Source organism: Emys orbicularis, chromosome 1, assembly GCF_028017835.1.
Source record: "Emys orbicularis isolate rEmyOrb1 chromosome 1, rEmyOrb1.hap1, whole genome shotgun sequence".
NCBI classification, from domain to species: Eukaryota; Metazoa; Chordata; order Testudines; family Emydidae; genus Emys; species Emys orbicularis.
The window spans coordinates 315,687,914-315,714,859 of NC_088683.1; the positions used below are offsets into that span (position 1 = coordinate 315,687,914).

The following is a 26,946-nucleotide window of genomic DNA, read 5'->3' on the forward strand; positions in this document are numbered from 1 at the left end:
ACTTTTTACATTGAAAAATTAGTTGCCAGAATATTTGAGACCTACTCAATGCACAAACCAGCCCAAGAATTGGCTTCATGTGTCTGTTCACCAAAGGAGTGATCTAACACATACTAAAGTCAAGGAGAGTACTTCAGTAAGCTTTGGATCAGACCCTAAGGGGCAGATTTTCAAAAAGAGCTCAACACTCACAATCAGAGCCAGATTTTATGAAGAGTTCAACTTCCATAAGTAGCCAGATTCCAAAAGTGCGCACCCCTGTGGATGCTGAGCTCTATACAGAGCTCCTTTGAAAATCTCACCTCAACTATGAATGCTCATCATAACAAAATGGAAAATCACATCAGATCAGATTGCACACCCACAAAGAGTTCAACAAGTCTTTTACTACTGAAGCAAACACATCATTTGCTTTAATGGTGAGGAGAGTTATGCCCAGGTTTAAAAAAATGTACTGCAAGAATACACACATGCAATACTAAGTGATCATTCATTGTTTCAAGTTGCTGAGATCCTTTTCACAGTATTTACTCAATTTTCTTACTTACAATTTGAAATATGTCAAATCTGCTTATTGAAATAGTCAAGGTATTACTTGAGTGTATTTGAAGATTTTCAAGTGACCTTAGAATCTGATAGGCTTTAAGATGTATTGCACTTTGTACAGACAAGAAAACTTCTTGATTAGAGAAACGCCATATGTTTGTTTTTTATGCTCTGATGGCAAGTGGTTTTCAGCTATCCAGCCAAACAGTCCTGAGGACAAAAATTAGAAGCAATTAATTCTGTTCATTTTAATTATATCGTGGCAACGGATTAATAGAAATTATGCACTTTGCCCTTTAAATCAACATACCATAACATTTATTGTAATAGGGATCACTCCGATTATAATGAATTTCAGAGTATATTGATTAAAAGGTGTAAGGGCACAATTTCTAATTTATTACCACAATCTAATTAGGAAAATGATGAACGAACACAGGCTGCTTCAACTCTTTCTTTTCTCCCTCCCCTCCTTCCAGGACACTGTTTACTCTGCTAAAGGGAAACCAAAATACAAGCAGTTCAGACAGAGCTGAAAAATGCAGGAGCCTGTATGCCTCCTTCACATGTGAACACGTGGGGGGCCTCCACATGCACATTTCTTCATCTCCACTAAGAAGGGGACTCATGGGCCTGTGCATAGCATTAGCCACCATCACACCTTTCTGAGTCCCCTCTGGGTTTGTTTTCTGAATGAGATAAAGTCATACATGACAAATACTTGTTTTTATGAAGTATTATCGTTTATTGTTCAATTTTTTGTAACCTCAATAAATTAAATGTATGAGGACAGATAAAACGCAATGATGATTTGTTTGGCAAAATGCATACTATCTTGAAACTACAGTATATCATTGTGTGTCAAAACAAGACATACTGGTTTCTCCAGTGTAGGTCCATGGTTGATGTAACAATTTAACTTCAGACAATTTATAAACAAAATGCTTAATTTCTGAACATACAAACATGCAAGTGATTCCACCACTGTTTCCCAAGTAACATACAGTAGCAACAAACTAAGACGTTTTCCTCAAATAAATATGTTTGCTGATAAAGGAATGTAGTATTCAACTGATAAATCCCTATCATACAGCGCATGGGATTCCCATGATTTGTGATTTTACAACACCTTTCAGTTGAGGGCACTTTATTTAATGTTAAATCCAGTATCAGTGAAAATTTGTAAAAGCTAGTTTGACCAATGAAGCTCAAATGAAGATTTAACAAAAGTACATTTATTTTTCTTTAATTAAAAATTTTCCAGTACCTTATGATTATAGCCAAGTATTTACATTTCTTAGAAGTTCTCTACATACTTCAGTAACAAAAGAGTCTGAAGTTTTCAAGATACCCCTTCTATTTGGACTGAAAATTTTAACTGTGAGGAAAATTGTTTCTTTGAGTTTGACAATGTACATTATACATAATTCAGGGGTTAGACTAATGTTTTTTAGCTTTCAGTAGGAAAGAATTTTCTCCTAATGGTCTCCTTTTCTAAAAATCAAATACAGCTTCTCCTTCCACAAAATGAACTTCTAAATTCAGGATTCTGTTATTAATCTATCAATCACAATTGTATGTTTCTACTGACAAGGTTTGCCCTTTTGTTTTCAATAACATTTCCTAAGAGGTTCTGTTACTAAAAAGAAAGAGGTCCATCCTGCTTTCAAGAATATAGCATTACATCAGACCATCCTTCTGTTAGTAGATGAAGGGCCAGGCTAGCTTATGATTTGCTAAATGCTAACAGGGAAAGAAAATGAAAACTCTGCTTTTAATTAATTTTTAAATCCCAGGTAGTCATTGTAAGTAATTTTAAAACAGACTGATTCATTAGTTGTACTGTAGAAATCCAAATAAATATGACCATTTACTCTTTAGCATGGTGATTTCACTTATTCCAAAACCACTCAGTAGATATTAACAGCTCCCAACACGATCTCTGGGAATAATCCGTAGTTCTGAACCATGCTTTAGGAAAACATTTCCTAAACAAAAAAGAGAAAGTTGGTCACCTATAGGTTAAATACAGCTATGTGTTATCAATAAGAGCTCTTCAAGGAAATCAGTTACCAAAAAGTGTAAGTATGATCTTAGGAACAATAAGATCATCATGTTTCAGTTTTCAATTACATAGTCGAAATTTCTCTCATGCATGAGAAACTGACTGTATGCTTTGTAACATATTTTCCAGTTCCTCTCATGTATGCACAGTCTAATGAACACTTCACAATTTAAACAAAAAAGCCAGGCACAAGGTTACATATTAAGCTCATTAGTTAACAATATAAATTAATAGTTTCACCATGATTTTAAACATGACATCAACAAAAATTCAAGGAAAGAATAAAAAGCAAAGATATTGCAAATACAATATGCTTTCAAGGCCTCCCAGCATTATGTACAGCCTGCTATATGTGTTTTGTTCATCCCATATATTGTGCACGGTAGTGAGTTTTTAACAGTCTGGATCAAGTTGCATAGACTAGCTGGCTGTCAAAAAAATTAAACAAAGTGCTCAAAACCGAACACCCTTGTTCTGCCCCGCTCCAGCTCACTCCATCCCCTCCCTCCCTCCATTGCTCGCTCTCCCCCACCCTCACTCACTCATGCATTTTTCACTGGGCTGGGGCAGAGGGTTAGGGTGCGGGAGTGGAGAGGGGCTCCGTCTGGGGGTGTGGGTTCTGGGGTAGGGGCAGAAATGAGAGGTTCAAGGTGCGGGAGGGGGCACCTGGCTGGGGCAGGGAGTTGGAGTACGGGGTGTGTGTGAGGGCTCCAGGTGGGGGTTGCTATGCGGAAGGGGACTATGGGCTGGGGACTGGAGTGTGGGAGGGGGTAGGGGATCCGGGAGGGAATTTGGGTGCAGGAAGGAGTTCTGAGCTGGGGCAGGGGGGTGGGGCACGGGAGGGAGTGCGGACTCTGTGAGGGAGTTTGGGTGCGGGGGGGGAGGGGGGGAATCAGGGCTGGTGCAGGGATGCGGGATGGGGTTTGGGGTGCAAGATCAAGGAGGGGGCTCAGGGCTGGGGCAGGTTCCCAGCCAATGGGAACTGCAGAGCCGGCGCTCGGGGTGGGGGCAGCATGCGGAGCCCCCATGGCCACCCTTATGCCTAGGAGCTGGAAGGGCATGCCGACTGCTTCCTGGGAGCCACACGGAGCCGAGTAGGGAGCCCGCCAGCCCCACGCCAACCGGATTTTTAAAGGCCTGCTCAGCGGTGCAGATCGGAACCATCAGGATCCCTTTTCGACTGGGTGTTCCAGTCAAAAATTGGACACCTGGCAACCCTAACCATCACTGATACATACTCTCAACCTTAACTATCTCAACATATTTTGTGTCTTTGAATATAAATGTACTATCTTGCTTGAATAAGATTGAAGCAGGAAAAGTCAGCTCCTCACTCATTAGCTTGTGTTTTCAAGAACTTTTTTCACAGGTGTCTAATTAATTGAGTCTTCTTACTGGTTTTTAAAGTTCTCCAAGCCTAAGGTGATCTTACTATGAATTTATATACAGACACACATCTCTTGGTGGAGGTACAGGGGCACAAGGTGCCCTTAAACTCTGTACCAGCTACCCACATCATGGGAAGCAACATGGAGGGAGAAGCAGGTTCAGCAGAGTTGCTACTTCCACCCTTTCCTAGAGGTACACAGAAGGGGGGGGGAAGGCAGAGTGGGTGGAATCTTGGCTCTGCTCTTTCCCACACACCCAAATGAACCTTGGTGGTGCTGTACATCAGGGAGATTCCACAGCACTGGGTATAGACTTGATACAGTTTAGGCTAATCTGGAGCAGCCAGGAGGCTGTAAAGTAGATTTTCAACTCCTCCAGACTCCTGTTTCTTACACTGGGGAGTTTGTAATGTCAAAACATAGCCCTAAATTAACTTAAATGTTACCCATTCTGTGCTCTACAAACCTCAAATCAGCCAAACATCATTAAACTCAGATTTCCTTCAAAATTTGCTACCCGGTTGTCAACATATCTTATATATGTTACTACTGTTCACAGGTATTTGCATATCAGGGAATAAAGCCTCAAATGAATAAAGCTTTCTTGATTGGATGTTTAATCTCAAATGTGAATGTCAACCAAATTGTCTGTTAGAGACGGCGATTAAAATATACATCTAAAAACAAAAATTAAAAAGAAATAAGTCATCTTGATTTCCTGGTTCATAAATAGAGCTATGAAAAATGTTGGGGGGTGGGGGAGTGGAAAAAAGGTGGGCAAAGAGGTCAATATTGAAATGTTGCCCTTTTTCCAAATATTTTGACCAGTTCTATATTTGGTTGGTGGGGGTCGGGGGAGGAGAATGTGAAAATTTAGTCAAAACTTTTTCCATTTTTTTTATTTTAAAAAATTATGACCAGCTCAAACTGTAAATGAAACGAAGAAAGAAATCTAGTGGATCCTTAAGAAATATATATTACAGTGGTTATAAGTTTATAAGAATCATCTCTCTACATCTCTGCAGCAATACTTTTTAATCTCTTTCCTGAGCAGGACATTGAAGAGAAAACACAGTTGCGCTCCTCTACTTTTATGTATTATACTAAAAATGTATCTTCTAGCCCTGTCAGTGGTTCCTCATCTCTGCCTCTGAAAACAGAAAATTCTATACTATTTTTGCTTGTCTCTTTTCCTCCTCCTTAATTCCTTCCTTCTCCTTCTCTCTTTCAGTTGTATTGTGCGGGCAGCAAAATGAAGACCACTTTCCAATATCTTAAGATCCTGCAGACAGTACACTTCAGAGATAAGGAATTTAGTAAATTTCACTTTAATACTCACACATACACCAGGACAGGTTGGAACAAAGCATCAGGAAAACCAAAGTAGGGCAAGAGAATAAAACAGAGAGAATAATGGTTGGACAGGGAATGACACAGAACACCACCACAAGGTTGGAGGTGGAAAGGAGATGAGATAACATGAGAGAGAAAGTAAAATGAGAGTGGAGGGGGAGTAACTGATAAAGGGACATAAAGGGTGGCGGTAGTGAAGAGATGAGACCACACAGGAAATGAAAGGAAGACAGAGAACACTGAAAAACAAGGGGTGAGAGTAAGCCCATCTTTTTGGAAGCACTGTCCAATCCTTAGGTAGCTGTTCCAATCCAATGATAATACAAAAAACACAAGTACACTGAGGGCTTGTCTACACTACCTGCAGGATCGCCGGGCAGCGATTGATCCAGTGGGGGTCGATTTATCGCGTCTAGTAGACGCGATAAATCAACCACTGAGCGCTCTCCCGTCGACTCTGGTACTCCACCAGAACGAGAAGCGCAAGCGGAGTCGACGGGAGAGCGCCAGCTGTCAGCTTACCGCAGTGAAGACACAGCACTAAGTAGATCTAAGTACGTCGACTTCAGCTACGCTATTCTTAAATCAACCCCGCACGGTAGAGTAGACAAGCCCTGAGAAGTACTAGTATGACTGAGCAAACAAAACCTAGCTTCTGTATAACCTTAACCACTATTTAAATGGATCGCAGGCCTATACTGCTGGTAGTGACAGGCTTTTAAGGAAGAGAAAGCAGTTTTAAGTAAAAATATCTAATATTTAGGGAATATTTCCTGTAGAAATTTCAACTCTATCCCCCCAAAAATCTACCTACATGTGACAAATATCTAAGGCACTTATCCCTTGGTACTTATGTGTGAAAATATGCCTGTTACAAGTTCTCTCCCAGAAGCCTCAACATCACTTCTGCTAAGTACTTGCTTTTATGACAGATCAAAGTCTCTAACACTTGTCCAAGTTATCACTACAGTGGAGCAAAATTTACCATTTTCCCTTGAAGCTAAAACTAAGGGACACTTTAGGCACAGTGGCTGTGATTTAAAATATTCTATTTGTCCAGCCTAACGAGGGCTGGCAGATCCACGCACTTGGAGTGTCCTGCCACAAGCATATACTTTTAAGAGGTTTGCCAGGAGTATATATTGCTGAAGCACAAAAAAGCCGAAAGATTTTATATGGCTATTGTATTATTTTCTGCTACTCACAAAGCCAAGGAGACATGAAGATAAAGCAGATTATATACAAAACACATTAGGGCTTGAACAATGAATCTGATACCCTGAGGACTACACCTGCTAATCTGGATGAAATGTACTTGGTGCCACTATGCACCCGACAAAAAATGTACAAATGTTATTTAAACAGGCCCACATTTGCCCCCAGGCACACATCACTCACACCTGCCCCTCCCTTCCTGCCTCTACCATTAATGCAACAGTGTTTTCTTCAAAAAGGTACGGCATGCTTGCCCCCAAACCAGAGTCTTCCAAATGGAAATCTGTATGGGAGTTAATGCTGGTTGGATCGCTTTAACTCCTGCTCTGCACCTTTTACCTCCCCCTCCCAAAATGGAGGTAGCAGAGTCAATGTGTGGGATGGAGGAGAGATTATATTTTGGCAGTATAACATTACTGTTGTTGGGGTTGGGAGATAAGGGAACAGCATGGAAGGACTGTGTCTTCTCATGGAATGCCTGAGATCCACAGGGATAACATTACATTTTTTCCAATAGATCCTCACGTTCTGAGGTTTTTGTAGACTGAAACAATTGCTCTATCAAATGAGATTTTAAAGCACTAAAAGCATTTTAAATGAAAATATCAAAAACACTAGTTCTTGCATATCGGTAAATAGGTATGTACATGATTACTCCTGAGGGCATTCTGAGCCAAAACATTTAAAATCCTGCACTAAAAAATTAAAAAATTCAGTGCAAAATATTTTAAAATTCTGCAATTTTTTGTGTCAAATAAATGTAGAGGCTTGGGCATGGCACTGGGGAGCACAGGCCACGGGATGCACAGAGGTGGGAGATCACCCTGCAGCCCCCCCACCCCGGACTCAGCGGTGAGGCTGCACCCAACCGTGACACAGCACAAGGACTGGGCCTGCCCCAGAAACATACCGCCTCCGTGCAGGTGCACCAGGTGTGGGCAGGCAGGCTCAGCAACGCAGGATCCAAGTGTGGAGGGGCTTAGTGTGAGGGGTTCCAGGTATGGGTTGAGAGGGTTCTGTGTGGGGTAATCTGGGTGCGGGCGGCTTAGTGGGGGATCCAGGTGCGGGAGGAATCTGGATGTACAGGGGCTTGTTGGGGGTTCTGGGTGCAATGGTAATGGAACTCTGCAGGGTGGCTCCAGGTGAAGTGATTGGGGCTCGGGTGTGTGTGTGTGTCTGGATGTGGGGGTATAGAGCTCGGGGGGGGGTTCGGGGGGGGTCCAGATGCTGGAGGAATGTGGCTCAGTGTGGTGGGAATCCAGGTGCAGCTGATTGGGGCTCGGTGGGGTGGGGATCAGGGTGCGGGTGTCTCATTGGGGTGGTCCAGATGCAGGGAGAGTGGGGCTCATCGGGGGGGTTCTGAGTGCAGGGGAGTGAGGATCGGTAGGAGGGTCTGGGTACGAGAGGGTCTGGATGCATGGGGATTGGATGGATGGGGGAGCTGCTCCCTGTACAGGGATCCCTCCCTCTGCAGCTGAGGAGCGATGAGTGCAGGAAGCAGGAGGAGGGGGAGAGTTTGCAGAGCTTCCTGTGGTTGGGGGAGAAATCTGGGGGTGGGTCTGACCCAGTCCCAGATGCCGTGCAAAGCAAGAGGAAGTCCCGTCCTCCCGAGCCCAGCCAGGACTAATAGCTGAGTCAGGCACAGGGTAGGGAGCCGGGTCTTCCCCAGTCCTGCCTCCTGCACCACAGTGATTTATCTCCCTGCCGGCTGCCCTTGGCACCAGAAACATACTGCTGGGGAGGGTCACATAACTGCTCTTGTGGCTTCCCTTTGCTTCCCCATCAGAAAGTCATTTTTCTGTGGGGAAGCAAAGAAATCTGCGTGGGAAATACATTCTGTGCATGCACAGTGGCATAGAATTCCCCCAGGTGTAGTACATGATGCCATGTCTATTGATAACCAGCTTTGTCATAAGTCATCTAGGTTAACGTATGACCCATCACAACTGAAGCATGGGGGACTAACTATGAGTGAATGTGCCGAGCCTAGTGCTGGTGAAGAGTTTCAACAATTTCAGAAGGGCAATGTGCCAGCATTGCTTAGCAGCATCGATGCATATTTAAGAAACCATCACCTGACGCTGACAATCTGGCTTCCAATCACCCTGTGTCTAATCTTCCTTTTGCAGCTAAGAATCATGAGAAGATTATGGTGAGAACTCTCGGTACCTAAATGCCTCTGATTTATTTGACCCTTATCAATTATGTTATTGCTCTTGTAACATTGCGAGATGACTTTCTAGTGGTGATGGATGAAGTTTGAGTATCCATACTGCATTATTAGATTTATCATCTGCCTTAGATTCTGTAAGATGCTATCTTGTTCTCATAAGAACAGCCATACTGGGTCAGACCAAAGGTCCATCTAGCTCAGTATCCTGTTTTCCGACAATGGCCAATGCCAGGTGCCCCAGAGGGAATGAACAGAACAGGTAATCAACTGATCCATGCTGTCGCCCATTCCCAGCTTCTGGCAAACAGAGGCTAGGGACACTCAGAGCATAGGGCTGCATCCCTGCTCATCTCGGCTAATAGCCACTGATGGACCTATCCTCCATGAATTGATCTAGGTTTTTTTTTTTTTTAAACTCTGCTATAGTCTGGGCCTTCACAACATCCTCTGGCAAAGAGTTCCACTAGGTGACAGTGTGTTGTGTGAAGAAATGCTACCTTTTGTTTTAAACCTGCTGCCTATTAATTTCATTTGGTGTAGTAAGGAGTAAATAACATTTCCTTATTTACTTTCTCCACACCAGTCATGACTTTATAGACCTTTATCATATTCCACCTTAGTTGTTGATTTTCCAAGCTGAAAAGTCCCAGTCTTATTAATCTCTCCTCCCTCTCATTCAGTGTGTATATGAGGATGTTAGTGGATTAGACCCTGATTCAGCAAGGTGCTTAAATCTTTTGTGGGACTGGGCCTTAGTGGGAAAGAAAGAGTTGCTGTATCTCCAATGTGTTGAAAACACCCAGCTTCATTTTTCTCTCTCTTTTGATCCCAACAGAGTGGTTGTGTGTCTGCCACAATGTTTGGTGGAGAATGGGGCACAGATGAGTTAGATCTGTCTGAGGCTCAATCCAGATAAGAAGGAGATGATATTGGTAGGCTGGGGAAAGCAATCAGAAGATATGGCAAAAGTCACATACATTCCACCTACTGAAGGTGTGTGTCCACCAATTGTTGCTCATATCTGCAACATAGGAGTCTTGTTAGATTCCTAATTATCATTGGATGATCACTGTTCAGCAGTAGCTAAGACCACTTTTATCATTTGTGTCTGGCTATAAGGTTGTGACCATTTCTTTTCAAAGTGGACCTTGACAACATATTTTGTGCCTTTGTCACTTGAAGACTAGACTACTGCAATGTTCTCTTAAGGTTACACTTTAAATTTATTTGGAAGGTAAGCTAGGGCAGAATGCAACAGCCTACTTTGTAAACAGAGTCTTTCCATGAGCATACTCAATCAGGGCTCCAACATCTGCACTGGCTGCCTGTGTATTTCTGGGTGCAGTTTAAGATACTGATTTTAAGATGACTTCAAACTTTCCTATTTGAGAGACCACCTCTCTCTGTGGCACATTGCCACAGTTGAGATCAGAAGAGGTTCTTGAACTGGGTCCCCCTCGATCTGAGTGAGAGGGGACTGCTGGCAGGGCAATCTGTGAGAGATCCCTTTCCTTTGGAATGTTTCTCTCACCCAGTCCAAAGTAGCTTTAATCAGTTGACCTTCAGGGCACACTGCTAAATCTTTTTAGAAAGGCTGCAGTAGTAGTAAATATTGCTGGGTGATGTACAGAGGAAGTTAAGGTTTTTTCCCTGCATGGTTATTTAGTATTATATATTATGGGGTTGCTATTTCTTTTTCTTTATCATATTAAGTATTTATGAGAGGGCCCTGGAATATTAGCTAGGCGCTTACTGTTGTTTCACAGATCTAAATAAACAAAATATTGAGCAATAATTATGTCATCTTAATGATGTTTGACATGAGGCTTTGGATACAGTTTTCAGCCTTGTTTAGTACTTCTGGGTCCCTTGAAAAGCTGTTAAAACTTGGATAAACTAGATGAGAACATAAGTCATTCACTGTGGTGCATCGTAACTGAATAAAAAATAATTCAGTTTTTTCTTAATTGGACTTTACAAATAAGTACTTACCCGCTGTCTGTGCAGGGTTTATTCCTATTCCATCTAAGTTAAAAAAAAAAGTTATTAATGTTGGGGGCTAAAACAAAAACAGATCCAAGTATTTAGTAGTGTAAACTTACAACATTAAAATGAATGCAAAATATTCAAGGTTCTAAACAATATACTGTAATAATTATTAAACATCAATCTTTATTAATTTCCTATTGCCAAAAAGTATTGCTAGTCAGCTTTATTACTTATAGCTGATGATAAAAATTTCAGCATAGTAAACCACAAGATATGCTGTAGACTAAAACCTCTCAAATAGCAATAAAATATTCATGGCAAAACCCCATGCACCAGCATTATGTATAACAGTGAGGTATTACTTTTGATGCTCATCAGTTTGTATGCTGGTTAGATTATAGAGAAAACCTGTTTATGCTTTTCTGGAATTCAGCTTAACTGAATCAACAATATAAAAACTATTTTCTTACCATTTGTTATAATAGCACTTGTTGCTGCAGGAACTTTGAACTAAATGAAACAAAAGTATGACAAATTAATTTTAAAGACAGACAACAAAGTGGAAAATACTACAGTGAACATTTAAACTCTGTTGTAATTTCAGCTGCTTAGGCCTGTATGAAGAATAATTATGGAAAAAAAATCTCTTCAGATTTTATAGAACTATCAAAATAATTGTTTATAATCAAAGCTTATTATTCACTAAGAGGTTATATGGAACATAAAGTACACAGTGTTAAAACAGTTGATTAGATCTAATCATCTGGAAAAAATATCTGGAAATAATGTCAAAATTATGCTAATTGAAGAGTTCAGAAAAAAATAATTCTGATAATACGGTAAGGAGCAGCACCAAAAACGTTGATGAAAATGAGTAACTACTCAATTGCATACATTTCTGGAATAAATATGCAATTTTGTTTTATAATTTGCTTTCATTTAAATTGATCAAATACAGATGCCAGAACCTTCTGGAATAAAAATGGCCAAATAAAGTCTTCAAACACTTATGTACATAAACAATCTCATGGAATTTACTCAAATAGCATTCATGGGCACAAAGTTAAGCGTGTGCATAAGCATTTGGAGGACTGGAGCCTTGGTCTTTGCGTAAGGGTGATTTTTTTTTTTTTTTTAAAGACATGGCTATAGCAAAAACGGCTGAAGTCTGAAATCTGACACATACACAGTCCTGGTGTTGAGAGCTATGGTGTTTTTCAGTGCATGAGCAACTGTAAAATCACTTGTGTGCATATTTAGTAACATTTACTAAGATCACAATGAGCAGAATCACAATGCAGAGTTCCTGCTTGGCTTGACTTGGGGCTGGGCAGGGATGGTCTGTTACAGGGACAATTTATGTGGGGGAATTTACAACCGTTTCATAAACTGCTAACTCCTTTAAAAAAAAAAAAAAAAAAAAAAAAGTCACAGCTGGCCAGATAGAAAATAGTCTCTACTCTGCACTTCTGACCATATTTTCAGTAAGTCTTTCAAAAAGTCTTTCTCTTGGATTGAAACACTCACTTCAGGTTACTTGATTTTGCTATATTAAGGTAATACAGTGAAAATAGTTATGAATTTTGATGGACTACGATATTATTTTTATGTGACAGTCTGTCCATAGGTCCCAGCCAGAGCTGGACCTCATTGTGCTAGGTGCTGTACAAAGATATAGTAAAATATAGTTCTTGCCTCAAAGAGCTTCCAATCTAACATCCCGATCTTATAAACACACAGGTCCATAAAGTTACTCACAAGCTTAAATCTTTGAAAGATCTGACCCAGTATGCTCTGTTTCTGGACTCAAATGGTCTTCCGCATATCATGCTTAACATCAGGTACAGGAGAAAATAGTAGGTGTGGACAAAGGGTTACTGTTACCAGAGAAAGTCACATTGATTCAAGCCCCCTTTTCTTTTTTTAATCTGAGTCCTGGTCAACATTTAAAATTTAGGTAAACATAGACAACAATATTTGCAAATGCATCAATGACTGGAGAGGTCCCAGAAAACTGGAGAAGGAAACTTTTGACACAGTCCCACATGACAGCCTAATAAGTAAGCTGGAGAAATGTGGGCTCAGAGGAACTGCCATTAAGTGGATATATAACTAGTTAAACAACCACAAACAAAGAGAAGCTATGAATGGAATGATGTCAGATTGGAAGGAGGTCTCAAGAGGGATTCCACAGGGATCTGTTCTGGGTCCAGAGTTATTTAACATCTTTATTAATGACCTAGATGTAGGAATAGAGAGCATCCTGTTCAAATTGGCAGATGACACAAAGCTGGGGGGGGGGGGGGGTGGAGGAAGGGCTGCGAACACTTTGCAGGATAGAGCTCAAATTCAAAGGGATTTTGATAAATGGGGGAACTGGGCTATAGACAACAAAATGAAATTCAACAAAGACAAATGTAAGGTGCCTCAATTAGAAAAGAAAAATCAAATGCACAAATACAGAATAGGGGATAACCGGTTTGGTAGCAGCACTGCTGTGAAGGATCTGGAAGTTGTGGTGGATCACAACCACAACATGAGCCAATAATGCGATGCTGTTACAGAGGCATTGCATGTAAGTCACGGGAAGTGACAGTACTGCTCTACTTGGCGCTGGTTAGGCCTCAGCTGGAGTACTGTGTCCAATTTTGGTCACCTATGTATAGAAAGGATATGGAGAAACTGGAAAGGATCCAGAGGCAAGTGATAAAGATGATCAAAAGGATGGAATGCAAGCCATATGAGCAAAGGCTGGAGGAACTGGGTATGTTTAGTTTGGAAAAGAGGAGATTAAGAGGGGGACATGACAGCGGTCTTGAAATAGTTGAAAGGCTGCCATAATAAAAGTTGTTCTCTCTTGCCACAGAAGGCAGGACAAGTGACAATGAGTTCAAGCTACAGCAGAGCAGATTTAGATTAAATTTCAGAAAAAACTTCCAAACTGTAAGAACAGCAGGACAATGGAACAGACTGTTTAGGGAGGTCATGGAAGCTCCTTCACTGAATGTTTTCAAAAGTAGGCTGGATAACCATCATTCTTGGATGGTTTAGACACAACAAATCTAACCCCTTGCCAAGATGCAGAACTACATGACCCTTGCGGTCCCTTCTAACCCTATGATTCTATAGCTCTCCCGTCAACATAATAAAACCACCTCAATGAGCAATGGTAGCTATGTTGGCGGGAGAAGCTCTCCCACCAACATAGCGCTGTGCACACTATCACTTATGCCACAAAACTTATGTCGCTAAGGGAGGTGTTTTCTTCACACCCCTGAGCGACATAAGTTTTGCCGACATAAGTGGTAGTGTAGACATGGCCTAAGTCTATAATATATGGGATGAAAGGGGAAAGCAGCAGTAATCAGTGCTTATAGGGCTCCCAATGTTACTCATTATTTGCTAATGTTCCAAGGAACCCCTGAATTCATGCACCAACTGTATGTAACGGAAAGGATACTGTTGACTATCCCCAAAGAGCAACTGAGCATCCATCTTCTCACATCTCCTATAAGACTGGTCGGTATATGCACCATCTCCAGTGAATGACTGAACATGCTTCCTTCCAGCCCAAGGCTACAGAGGAGAAGCCGGACTTTCCCTGTAATGGCTGCTAGAGGCTGCAGTGTGGTTTGGCACTGGAATTGAGAGCAAGAAGCCAGTCTGTCCTGTGCTCTCAGCGACACCTCTGTTGGAACTCAGCCAGTAAGAAGGTGGAAACTGCCAAATTCAAAAGCAGAGCAGACACAAGGCAGACTTGGGGAGAGAAAAGAGGAGATTCGGACAAGGGTGCGAAGACACTGAGATAACACGAGATGAGGAAGTGGGGGGAGGAGGGAAGCTGAACAAGGAGGCTGGATCTAGGAACCAGAGTGTGTGTGTTGGGGGAAGGGGAGACACATCTGACAAGGAGATGGGTTATGAGGAAAGAACTTGGATTTTCTGGGCAAAGAGACTGGGATAAGACAGCGGGGGATACTGGGAAAGGAACTAGGGAGAAGGTGAGAGACTGGGATTGGATGAAGAATGCAAGGACGGAGACTAGAACTGGGAGCCAGTGGAAGGAGAGAGGAGACAGACAGATCGGATGGGGAGGTTGGGGCTGGACTGGGACTGACTTGGCAAGGAGAATGGGACTGGATGTTGGGAGGGGAAATTTGGAACTGGGATAGCAAGACCCGAGGGGTAGATTAGAACCAACTGGACAAGGAAGCTGGAACTTGAATGAGAAGCCTGAGGAGTAGAGACGGACTGGACAAGCAAGAGAAGAGGGACTGGGACAATGAGCCAGGGATGGGGAAAAGACAGGATAGGGACAGGTTGGAGCGGGAGGGGCAGGGGTATAAGGGATCACGTTGGGGAAACAAGAAGAGTCTGTTCCCACTAGAGCACACTCCCCTCCAGAGCTTGAAATGGAACCCAAGGTTCCTATCCCAACAGTCCTCTGCTGTCTGAAAGTATGTGTGAAACCTATTGGCAAAGTGTCTCATCCCCATTTACTGCTGGCCCACACAGAGGATGACAATTGACTACTACTATCTGTTACTTTGTTAGCTCAGGTGGCAGAGATTTGCATGGTGGATCTATAGGATTCAATCCGGTTGATGAATCATTGAGTGTCCATATGATGCCACATGCTGGAATTTATGTTTGTTCAGTTTGCTTGTTTAAAAAGATAGGAAGTTACACACACCCACAAAAACTATACTAAAAAAACATTCAGATTGCAAAGTCACACACTTAACAGTTAGGAAATGCCTCAATTAAAGTTTCCAGTGTAACCTTAATTGAGCCCCCGTGTGCATATGCATTACTACACAGCCTTTAATTACATGATCACATACTCTTTTTACCATCAGATCCCTGTCTCATTCAATGCACTGGATGAACAGCTATACAATACTATGTATTAATCTTTTTTTATGTAAGGTGTGGCCATAGACCTCATTAAACACACAATATTCAAACCCTGCTCTGAAGATATCTGCATGAATTTTTCTATGTTCCTCATCACTCTCATATACGAGTGCTTCATAAAATTAATTTATCTTCACAAACACCCCTGTGAGGCGACAGAGTGGAATTATCTCCATTTTACAGATGGGGAGCTGAGGCACAGAGACAGTAAGGTAAAAAGTACCCACCAATTTTGGGTGCCCAAGCTGAGATGCCTAGGACTTGATTTTTGAAAGTATTTAACTTTTTATATCACTTTATATATTCAAGTACAGCTCTCCTGGACTTCCAACTGCAGTTGTGAGCGATCAGCATTTTTGTAAAACAGGCGCAAGATCTCAAGTTGGGCATGCAGAAAATAAGGCCTGGTCTACACTAACCCCCAAATTCGAACTAAGGTACGCAACTTCAGCTACGTGAATAACGTAGCTGAAGTCGACATACCTTAGTTCGAACTTACCGCGGTTCAGACACGGTCCACACGCGGCAGGCAGGCTCCCCGTCGACTCCGCGGTACTCCTCTCGCCGAGCTGGAGTACCGCAGTTGACGGCGAGCGCTTCCGGGATCGATATATCGCGTCCAGACCAGACGCGATAAATCAAACCCGGAAGTTCGAATGCCAGCTGTCGAACTACCGCGGTAGTGTAGACCTGGCCTAAGAAACACATAATTAGTGACCACCTCTGAAAGGTTTGGTCTCAAGTGTCTTGCATGGTAGCATCACACAGGAACTCTGTCGCAGAAGCAGGGATAGAATCCAGCTGCCTTAACCATGAAACCATCCTTTCTCTTCATCCAGCTCCCTGTGTTGTTCATTACTTTTCAACTTCTGCAACAAATGAGGCAGGGATCCTACAGACAGCAGCCTCCTTTACTACACTGCCCAGGTTCATCTCCAGAACAGGAGATGTGCATTGAATGAGGGAGGGGTCCTGTGGAAAAAATAGTATGTGATCATGTAATGAAAAACTGTATCATAATGCACAGGGGGGCTAAATTAAGGTTGCACAAGCAGTTTCTAACGTTTGAGTGCTTGACTATGTAACTTGTTTTTAACAGAGTTTTTATGTCCGTAATACGGATTTGGGGATTGATCCTACTCCGTGAAAAGAAGCGGGAGCCAGATCAAGACCTTTTTGCGGGAATGCCTATATTTCAAACTGATGTGGGTAAATAATGTGAAGATCATATCTGATATTATAGAAAAAGCCATCCAATTTTGCTGGACTTATGCTTTTTGCAAGCAAATACCATGTCTATTGTAGAAATGTCCACATTTGTATTCTTTGCAATATTTGTGGCAAAATAATGCTTAGGTATAAAAAGAATGGTTAAATCATGGTTTAAATACTTGCTTCACAGAGTTATACCAAAAAAAAAAATCATATTGCTATAGGCTGAGTTAAACATTGTTGTTATGGGTCAGGCATAATCATCTGCTGTATATTCAGGATAAATACGAAGAAGATATTGTAATCAGGTGGCTGAATGAAGCTGACTCCACCCTAAACACAGGCCCATGTCTCCAGCCAAAACAAAGGCACATCCAAGCTACTAAGGAACATGAACTATGTGGACCGGGGCTCAGCTGGGCATTGTTTAAGGGCATGTGTGTGTGTATGTGCACATGCGAGAGTGAGAAGTAGGACAGAGACCGAAGCAGCAAGAAAGCCAAAAGTAACAGAAGTGCTGGTAATGTGGCCCTGATAGAAAGCTAAGAAAGAAAACTATCAGGGCACAGAGTGCTGGTGGCAAGGCAGGTATGGAAGTGCAAGTAAAGAAACTGTCTCCTGCTGTTTGATTCCTATTGTATTCAGGAAAACAGGACTTTATGTATACTTTTTGTAAACAAACAAGCTTGCATCAAAGAAAATACCTGTCTCTGCCATCAATTTCTCCTCCTACCTGCAACACCCCAAATTCGGCTAACAGCTCAGTCAAAAGGGGTAATAATATTAAAAGGTATAGTATTAAAAACATTACTCATATGAAACCTATTCATACCATATTTAATAATTTATAACATCTTAATAAACTGAACAAAATATCTACATATTTCAGATGGCATGCCCAAGTAAAAACATAATTTAGAAATCATTTACTTCTCTACCTCTAGAAACACGTAAACAATGCTTTTTTTACATTCTAAAAGAGCACTAGCATGTTTATTCTGAGGGGCTACGAGATATTCTGTATGTTATCTTTAAAAATTCCCTCCACAGTAAATGAATGATTCATCTATTCAAATGACTGAGTTAACATTAAACTAAGTGGTTCAAGGAGTATAGTCCATTTATAAAGCCAGAAACCAGGTCTTGTTCTTTTCAATGCCAAATACATGCAGTACCTGTGGTCTGAATTAAAAATTAAATTACACCTCTCCCCTTCCCCAAAGAATGTAGCTAATAAGCAAGGAAGCAAAGTCTTTTTATTCTATGTTTGTATAGCACTTAGCACACTGGGGTCTTGTGTTCATGACTAGAGCTCGTTGGCCCTACTGTAGTACAAATAAATATTATAAATAATAACAACCAAAGACAATGCAGTATTTTGAAAAGTGATCATTTCACTATTTCCTCCTCCCCATAACAGATCCTTGTACCAGCGTGTGAAAGAGCTAAATATTGTCATATTGTATTATAGGTGGCCTCCAAAAAAACCCTATAAAAATATCATAACCTATCTTTTAAAAATAAAATGTTTTTTTGTGCGCGCGCTAAGTGGATTTATATAACTGAACACTAATGATATGTGGGGTACAAGAGCCCACTACAACAATTGTTCTTCATTTTCCCACTAAGCCTCCTGAAAACAGCTATAATTATCCCTTTAGGTTGTAAACCTACACAAAGGGGATGATTCAAAGCCCACTGATGTCAACAGAAAGACTCCCATTGATTTCAAAAGGCATGATCCAAAGTACATAAATACACACTAGTTGAAACTGTATCTTGTTTAATGGGACTGTTTTAATAACTAATCCTTTCCTAACATGGCTGTTTTTAAAGCATGGGCTGCGAGGTACATGAAAGCCTTAGAAATGGAAAAGACCTATAAAAGTCTGGTCTACACTTTTTGGATGCAGTTATACCATCAAAAAAGTCGTATTGCCAGTATAGCTTATTTTGTTTGGGGAATTGGTATAAGCTATACTGGCAAAAGCACTCTTTGCTGGTGCAAACTGCATCTCCAGTAAGAGGATCTGCCTGAACAGCTATACTGGCAAACCCTTTCTAATATGGAACGTCCTATGTCATCAAGTCCATTCCCTCTGCCAATACACTATTATTTCTTCTAGTACATTTTCCAAGGAGTAAAGTGGGATTGTACTTGAGCAGCTAGCCTGAGCCACTGCAGCCATACTGTTATTTTTAGCCATTTAACAGAGAGAGAATAAGGGTTTGACTACACAGGAATGTTTTACCAGTTATACTGGTATAATTATATCAGTATAGTTAAGAGTGTCCACACAGGGAGTTATACTGGTATAACTATATTAGTCTAAGGGTATATTAGGGTAGGTCCACACTACCCGCCCGATTCGGCGGGTAGAGATCGATCTTCTGGGATCAATTTATCGCGTCTCATCTGGACGTGATAAATCGATCCCAGAAGCGCTCCCCCGTCGACTGCGGAACTCCTGCTCGCCGAGAGGAGGAAGTGCTGTCGACGGGGGAGCTTGCCTGCGCCGCGTGGACCCGCAGTAAGTAAACTTAGTTTGATCTAGGAAACGTCGACTTCAGCTACGCTATTCTCGTAGCTGAAGTTGCGTTTCCTAGATCGATCCCCGCCCCAGTGTGGACCAGCCCAAAGTCTAAGGGGGAGAGCTCTCCCAGAAATAAAAAATAACCACCCCGAATGAGGGGTGGTAGCTTTATTGCTGGGAGCGCAACTCCCGGCGATAAAGCACTATCCATACTGGCGTTTTTCAGCCCTAAATCTTTTGTCGCTCAGGGGAGTGTTTTTTCACGCCCCTGAATGACTAAAGTTTTAGCACTGAAAGTGGCAGTGTAGACACAGCCTAAATTCACATCTTACTTTATACTGGTATAAACTTGCCTACAATGGCAAGCCATCAGTAACTTGCTCGAAATCACACAGGAAGTCTCCCAAATCTCAACCTGACACCCTAACCTCTGGACCATCCTTCTTCACTACTCCTTGTAATTTATACCCTTCAAATATTTATAAGCTATGCCTCCACCTTAGTCATCACTTAGCAATTTATACACATTTCTCTTGCTCTTTCTTTTATCCCTCCAGCCCCTTCGTCATTTTTACTTTCTCTGAAATCCCTCCAAACTATCACTTTCCCTTGAACAAGAAAATGTTCAAAATATCATAATATTCCAGGTGTAGATTCACCAAAGCCAAGTAGAGATACACCATTTCCCCACTGAACTGTGATGCGGCACTTCCTCAGATGCAGCCCAAAACAAGTTAAATGTGTTATAGCAAAAAAGCCAACATTTTGTTGTCCACAATCACTACCAGAATTTCAGCATTACTGCTTTCCAGGTTTCTCTCTTTCATTAACTTAATGTTTACTTCCTATTTTCTATCTCTATATATTTTTAAATCACACACACACACATTTTACACCCATGCTATAAGTATGGATCAGATATTTTTTATTACTTTAAAAAAGAATAACTATGTAACTGCCTTGATGAAATTCCAATTAGCTTTTTCAATAAAAGCAAACTTCCAACATGACTCATTCTTGCCCCAGCCATCTATAATTTCACACAAAAATGTACATGAGTCTTGTAATTTAACTCTTTGGTTAATGATGTAAACATTGTCACAATTCAAAACTTACTTCTTCTGCAGCAAACTTCAAGACGGCTGTGAAAGGTGTATTTTCAGGTACACTTAACCTGAAACAAAGAAAAGTTAATAGAAAACATGATTTCTAGACCAAATTAGAGACCAGTTCCAATGGTCCTAAAGTTATTGATTATAATTTCACTGAAATCAATGGGAGTACTCCTGCAGTTTAAGTTAAGCATGTACTTATATGCTCTGCTAGAGCAGGGCCTAAAACACTGAAAGAAGACTGGTACATTGCAAAAAAATAACTGAAGTTTTTATTTTTAAATACATTATTACAGGCATTCCAGAAGAAGTGATGTCAACATGTCTACCACATAAGAATTGTGGAAGACTTCCCAGTATCTAGTCTCCATACCTTTTTGAGTGTGTGAGATTACATATTCAACTTTCCCCTACCAACAGTCTGATCTTGCAAACACTTACTATGGAGGATGGTGTTTAACACCATGAGTAGTACCACTGATTTAATGATAAGACCTCAAAAACCATATTGTGGTACCAACACGATGAGCAATATGGCCACAGTTACGAACTCAGGGCTTTAGTGAAGATGCTACTACACTGACGGAAGAGCTTCTCCTGTTGGCATAGTTAATCCACCTCCTCAAGAGGCAGTAGCTATGTCGACGGAAGGGCACTGTCTACACTGGGGTTTAGGTCGGTATAACTATATTGCTGAGAGGTGTGCATTTTTCACATCCCTGAATGATGTGATTATACCCATGTAAGTTTGTAGTGTAGACCTGGCCTCAGTGCTACATCATACAGATTAATGAGAAGTCCTGTGTGTCATTCCAGCCCACAGTGATGATACCTAGATAAATAGATCAGGAACAGTATAAAGCTGTATACCATCTATAAAAAACACATCAGCATGATGTGGAAGATAAGAGCTCCCCTTTTGTGCATCGGTAAAGTACTGTCCAGGTGACAGTAATAAAACAATTTAAATTCAGCCAGATCAGAACCAAGTATCATTGAACCACACCCTCATTCTGCACATTTTAAAACTTTACCTAGTTATAAGGAATACCACTCATTTTAGACCATATATGAATTATTATTACTTAGGCTATGTCTACACTACAAGGTTAAGTCAATGTACAGCCACTGCTGTAATTAAATCGCTGTTGCATGTCCACACTATGCTCCTTGTGTCAGCGGAGCACATTCATAGTAGCAGCTCTTACATTGACGCAGAAAGCAGTACATCGAGGGTAGCTATCTCACTGTGCTGTTGGCCACAGGGTGTTTTGGGAAGAGTTTGCAATGCCTCATGGAGGCAAGTTCAGCATCACGTGACGCAGGTTTCACAAACCCATCATTCCATGGGCATCCTATTAGATTTCCAGCTGCTGTTCAACTGCCCTGGTAACCTATGAGCCAGCCATCTGTGTCAGAAAGCATGGAACCTGCACTGCTCTTCAGTATTGCACTGTGCGTTATGAACACAAGGCTATAAGAGGAGCTCAACGGGAGAGGAGGAGTGCTATTCACCACCACCCTGACTCCAGCCACCTCCTTATAGAAGCAACATGTCTGCGGCTCTGCACCAGAGGTGACTATTTGCCTCCCAGGTCTTCTGCTATGTCCGCCTCAGCTCTTTGAGTATTACACAGCACTGCTGTGTCCCCCCTATCATAGCCCTTCCCCATTCCCCTCCATGCCCCAAGCAAGTTCCTGCAGCTGGATTGGAGCTGTGCCTGCACAGCCTCCTCTCCCCACAGACCCAGGAGATCCACCACCTCCAGGCAGGAGTGTGTTTGCTGCGTGGAGCTGGCATGCTAGCATGCTAATCGGGGCAATTGCTATGAGAGCTCTCCACACTGAGCAAACAGGAAGAGCAAGTTCAAAACTTCCCAGGGCTTTAACAGGGGAGGAATGTTCACCTGTGTACCTGGCTGAAGGGAAGCGGATTTCAAAACGATGACTAGAGCGGTCACGGTGGGATGCCTCCTGGAGGCCATTTATGGTGACGTAAGCAACACAGTGTTTACACTGACACTGTGTTAATCTAAGCTTTACGTCTCTCCTCGAGGTGGTTTTATTATGTAGGCGTAGCAGGCAAGTTAAAGTGGCAGGAGCACTGCAGTGTGTACACCTCCGTAGTTAGTTTAGCATCATCTGCCTTATGTCGACAAAACTGTGTCGTGTGAACATGGCCGTAGTAAACTACACAAAAACATCAATTAAAATAACTATGTAACAAACAAGCTCCACAAGAATACCATTTCTATCCGTGCTACACTTGAAACTAATGTTCTTGAAACCAAAATTACAGAAAAATGTATGTTAAAAAAATGAATTCCACACAATGCCAAGAGGCTCTTTGGGAATAGTTTATGTGGAAGAGGTTCATCAATCTCCCACTGTGTCACCAAATTTTGCCCAAATACGAGCTGTAAATTTCCAGATTATATTGTACTTCCTATAAATTGCTGTAAATCACTGCATTTGCCCCTATCTTTAGTATAGAGTACAGGACTAGGAGTAATAGACTGCATCATTTATTTTAGACTTTTCTATAGAGTAATACATTAACTAATTTTAATCTCATCCTGTCACCTTCATCTTGCCATGCTAGGTGAGCAGTGTTCACAAGAAGAAGAGTCAGTGTGGGGCAGTAACCACAGAAGAAGCAGCAGATGAGGAGCAGTGCCCACGTGGAATGAAAATGAAGCTAAAAGCATGGGGCAATACCCACATGGAAAGAAAAGGAAGCTGAAGCGGCATGAGCACTCACTTTCATGTGCTTTGCTCACTTGTTCTTGTTCACATGCTCAGGGTCGAACTGACTACCATATATGGGGTTGGGAAAATATTTTCGCCCCAGATCAGTGAACCTAGGGAGTTTTCACATTCCTGTGCAGCATGGGGTTCGGGTCACTTACCGAGATTACCTGGGTATATCTCAATCAATTTTCTGCCTTTGCAGGGCCCTTTGGCATCAGTGCAGTTCAGTCCCTCCTGTTCTCTGCCTGTGGCATATACCAGTCTAGTCTCCTGTGGGCTGCAATACTTTGATCTAATTTCAGTTGCTGGGTTTAGTGTGTGGTATTGGTGACCTATGAGGAGGAGATCAGACTACATGATCTGATTGTCTCTTCTATCCTTAAACTCTGTGACTATGGGCATGAGGCAGTGTCTGCGTGGACAGAGAAGTCTGTGGGAGGGAGCAGCGCTCATGGGTTCAGGGGCAGTGTCTGTAGGCAAGACAGGTGGGTTTGGGGCACAGCTCAGGGAGGGTTACACACAGTATCAGTGGGCAGGGGCAGATCAGTGTCTGTGGGCAGGGCGGTGAAAGGGGGCATAGCGTCCATGGGCAGAGCAGCAGGAGTTGGGGGGGGGGGGGGTGAGGGGCAATACCCATGAGCGGGGAGGGTCAATGGCAAGGGGGCTCGTGTGAGGGAGCAGTGGCCTTTGGTGTGGGAGGGGCTGGTGTGGGGAGGCAGTACCTGTCATCGTCAGGGTGATTGCAGGACTGGTGTGGGGTAGTGCCCATGGACAAGGCACAGGGGTTGGTAGCAGGGAGGTTGGTGGCAGGGGGCTGGTGAGGGGGGGCAATGCCCATGGGCAGGGTAGGGGGGCTGGCATGCAGGGGTCAGTGCCTAGGGGTGGGGAAGTTGGGGGATTAATGGGGGGTTGGTAGCAGGAGGAGACTGGTGTAGAGGACAGTGCCCAGGGGCGGGGCGGCTGGGGCACAGGGTGTGTGGGGTGGGGGGGCAGTGCCCGTGCAGTCAGTGGTGCCCCTGGGAGGGCGCGCAGTGGGTGCGGGAGAGGATGGATGTGGCAGCGCATGCGCACAAGGCATGAGGCGGCGGAGGGGAGTTGTCACTCACACTTTGTAAGGCAGCCGCGGGTCCGACGTCAGCGTGATTTTAAAGGTGACTTTCGACCTGGGGAGACAGAGGACAGAGCGTTAGAGCCGGCGGGGCAGGGCGAGGCCGCGGGTGGGTAGGGGAGGGGGGAGAGTGTCCGTGTCACTCACATGATCCGGTCCGGGCCCAGGAACCGCCGCCGCCCCTAGGCACACGTCAGCCGCCGCTGCGCTGGCCGGCCGAGGGGTCCTTCGCCTCCGCTTCCGCCCCGCCCGAGCTGCCCGGCCGCCGCCGGAACAAAACCGCCACGGAGCAAGCGAGACCCTGCGCCGGCGGGGGCGGGGCCAAGGGGCGGGTCCTCGTCAGGCAGCGGCGGGGCAGCTACCCTGGGTCCTGCCGCTGGGAGGCGAGGCGGGGCCTGGCTCCTCTCCGGCTCCCGTGGTGGCTCAGGGGGCCTGTGCTGCTGGGCCCGCGCAAATACCGAGACTGGGGACAAGGCCACGGGGGGCGGGGAACCGGCAGGAGCCGCCCGGAGGGGTCGGGAAGGACTTTCCCAGGCTGGCGGGGACCTTGGGGCGGGGTTTCGCCTCCCTGTGGGTGTGAGTCACTTGCCCGGGACAGCTGTGGGCGCGTCTCAGTCTTTCTCCGCCATGGCGGGGCCCGGGGCCACTCGGGGCCTGTTCTCGGCCTGTGGCGCACAAGGGTCTGTCTCCTGTGGGCGGTGACGCCTGGGTGTAATTGGCCGTGGGGTTGAGTGGGCAGGTGCTGGTGCGGGAGGTCGGTCTGGTTCTTCCAGGAACGGGGTGGGCCTGCCCCTGCCAGCGTGACCCCATTGGGCACCACAGATCATGCCGCTACCATGGTGTCTGTGAGGTGGTGGTGGGGCAGCGCGCCCCTCTTTATGGAGGGCCCCATCTGATACCAGACAAACCTACATCTGATTTTATCTCGGTACCGCATGGGGGACAAACCACCCCAAAAGGAGGACTGGACTGTCTGGTTTATAACTGGACGAATGGCCTCTGTACTGGTGGTTCCTTCTGGCCTTAAACTCTATGATTATGACTGTCTGTGAGGCCACAGGGAGGGGGAATGGTGGAGCAGAGAAGCAGGTGAGAGCTGGAGCCACCAATGGGCCAAGTAGTGTAGAGTCGGGAAGGCTAGATCAAAGGATGACTGAAGCCCAATAGTTCATCTAGCAGCCTGGCAAAGGAAGAGAGGAGTCTGGAAGGATCCAACCCAGAGAGAGGTGGGGCCCAGGCAGTGTTTGCCCACAATAGAGGCTAATTTCCAGAAAGAAGGGATAGCAGGAATATTGCAAGATTGGAGATAGCTTTTTGTGAGTTTTTTTTAAATTTAAGAATGTTATAACTTGTTATCCTACTTGTTACTCTTCTCACTTCCACAACATTAATAATTCATAAATTCCAAGGCCAGAAAGGACCATTATGCTTATCTAGTCTGACCTACTGTATAACATAGGCCACAGAACTTCCCCAAAATAGTTCATAGAACATATCTTTTAGAAAAACATCCAAACTTGATTTTAAAATTGTACTGAGGGAGAATCTACGTGTTTTTATTATTCTTATCATTAAAAATTTGTGGCTTATTTCCAGTCTGAATTTGTCTAGCTTCAAGCTAATGGATCATGCTATATCTTCTTTTGCTAAGCTCATAATTAAATATTTGTTCCCTATGTAGGTAGTTTTAGACTGTAATCAAGTCACCCCTTAACCTTCTCTTTGTTAAGCTAAATAGACTCAAGAAGCTCAATCTATTACTCTGTAGCATGTTTTCTAATCCTTTAATCATTCTCATAGCTCTTCTCTGAACCCGTTGAAGTTTATCAACATCTTTCTTGAATTGTGGACTTCAGAACTGGACACAGTATTCCAGCAGCGGTCGCACCTGTACCAAATAGAGCTGCAAAATAACTTAGGGAGGGGGAGGGATAGCTCAGTGGTTTGAGCATTGGCCTGCTAAACCCAGGGTTGTGAGTTCAATCCTTGAGGGGGCCATTTAGGGATCTGGGGGAAAAATCTGTCTGGGGATTGGTCTAGATGACCTCCTGAGGTCCCTTCCAACCCTGATATTCTATCTATTAGAATCATAGAATTGGAAGGGACCTTGAGAGGTCATCTAGTCCAGCCCCCTGCACTCAAGGCCAGACTAAGTATTATCTAGACCATCCCTGATAGGTGTTTGTCCAACCTGCTCTTAAAAATCCCAAGTGATGGAGATTCCCTACTTCTACTTGAGATTCCCTTGTTTCATCATCCCAGGATCACATTAGCTCTTGGTCACAGTGTCATGCTGGTAGCTGATGTTCAACTTATTATCCACCATGACCCCCAAATCTTTTTCAGAGTCACTACACATGGAAGATTAGTCAGGATGGACAGGGATGGTGTCCCTAGTCTCTGTTTGAGAGAAGCTAGGAATGGGCGGATCACTTGATTCCTTATTCTGTTCATTCCCTCTGTGGCACCTGGCATTGGCCACTGTCGGAAAACAGGATACTGGGCTAGATGGACCTTTGGTCTGACCCAGTATGGCTGTTCTCTTGTTCTTATGCTTCCCAGCATAGAGTTCCCCATCCTGTA

The 26,946-nt window shown here is 43.4% G+C and overlaps 1 protein-coding gene across 1 annotated transcript; it reads right to left on the reverse strand.

Annotated features, from left to right (window-relative positions):
* Positions 1-1,269: 1,269 nt before the first annotated feature.
* UFM1 (ubiquitin fold modifier 1) lies at positions 1,270-24,578 on the reverse strand. Its single transcript, XM_065406167.1, has 6 exons — positions 24,511-24,578; positions 24,362-24,418; positions 20,509-20,566; positions 11,200-11,239; positions 10,733-10,765; positions 1,270-2,534 (listed from the first exon to the last, which is right to left on the reverse strand). Coding segments are annotated over exons 1-6 (258 nt in total). The 5' UTR covers positions 24,513-24,578; the 3' UTR covers positions 1,270-2,466.
* Between the last annotated feature and the right edge of the window lie 2,368 nt (positions 24,579-26,946).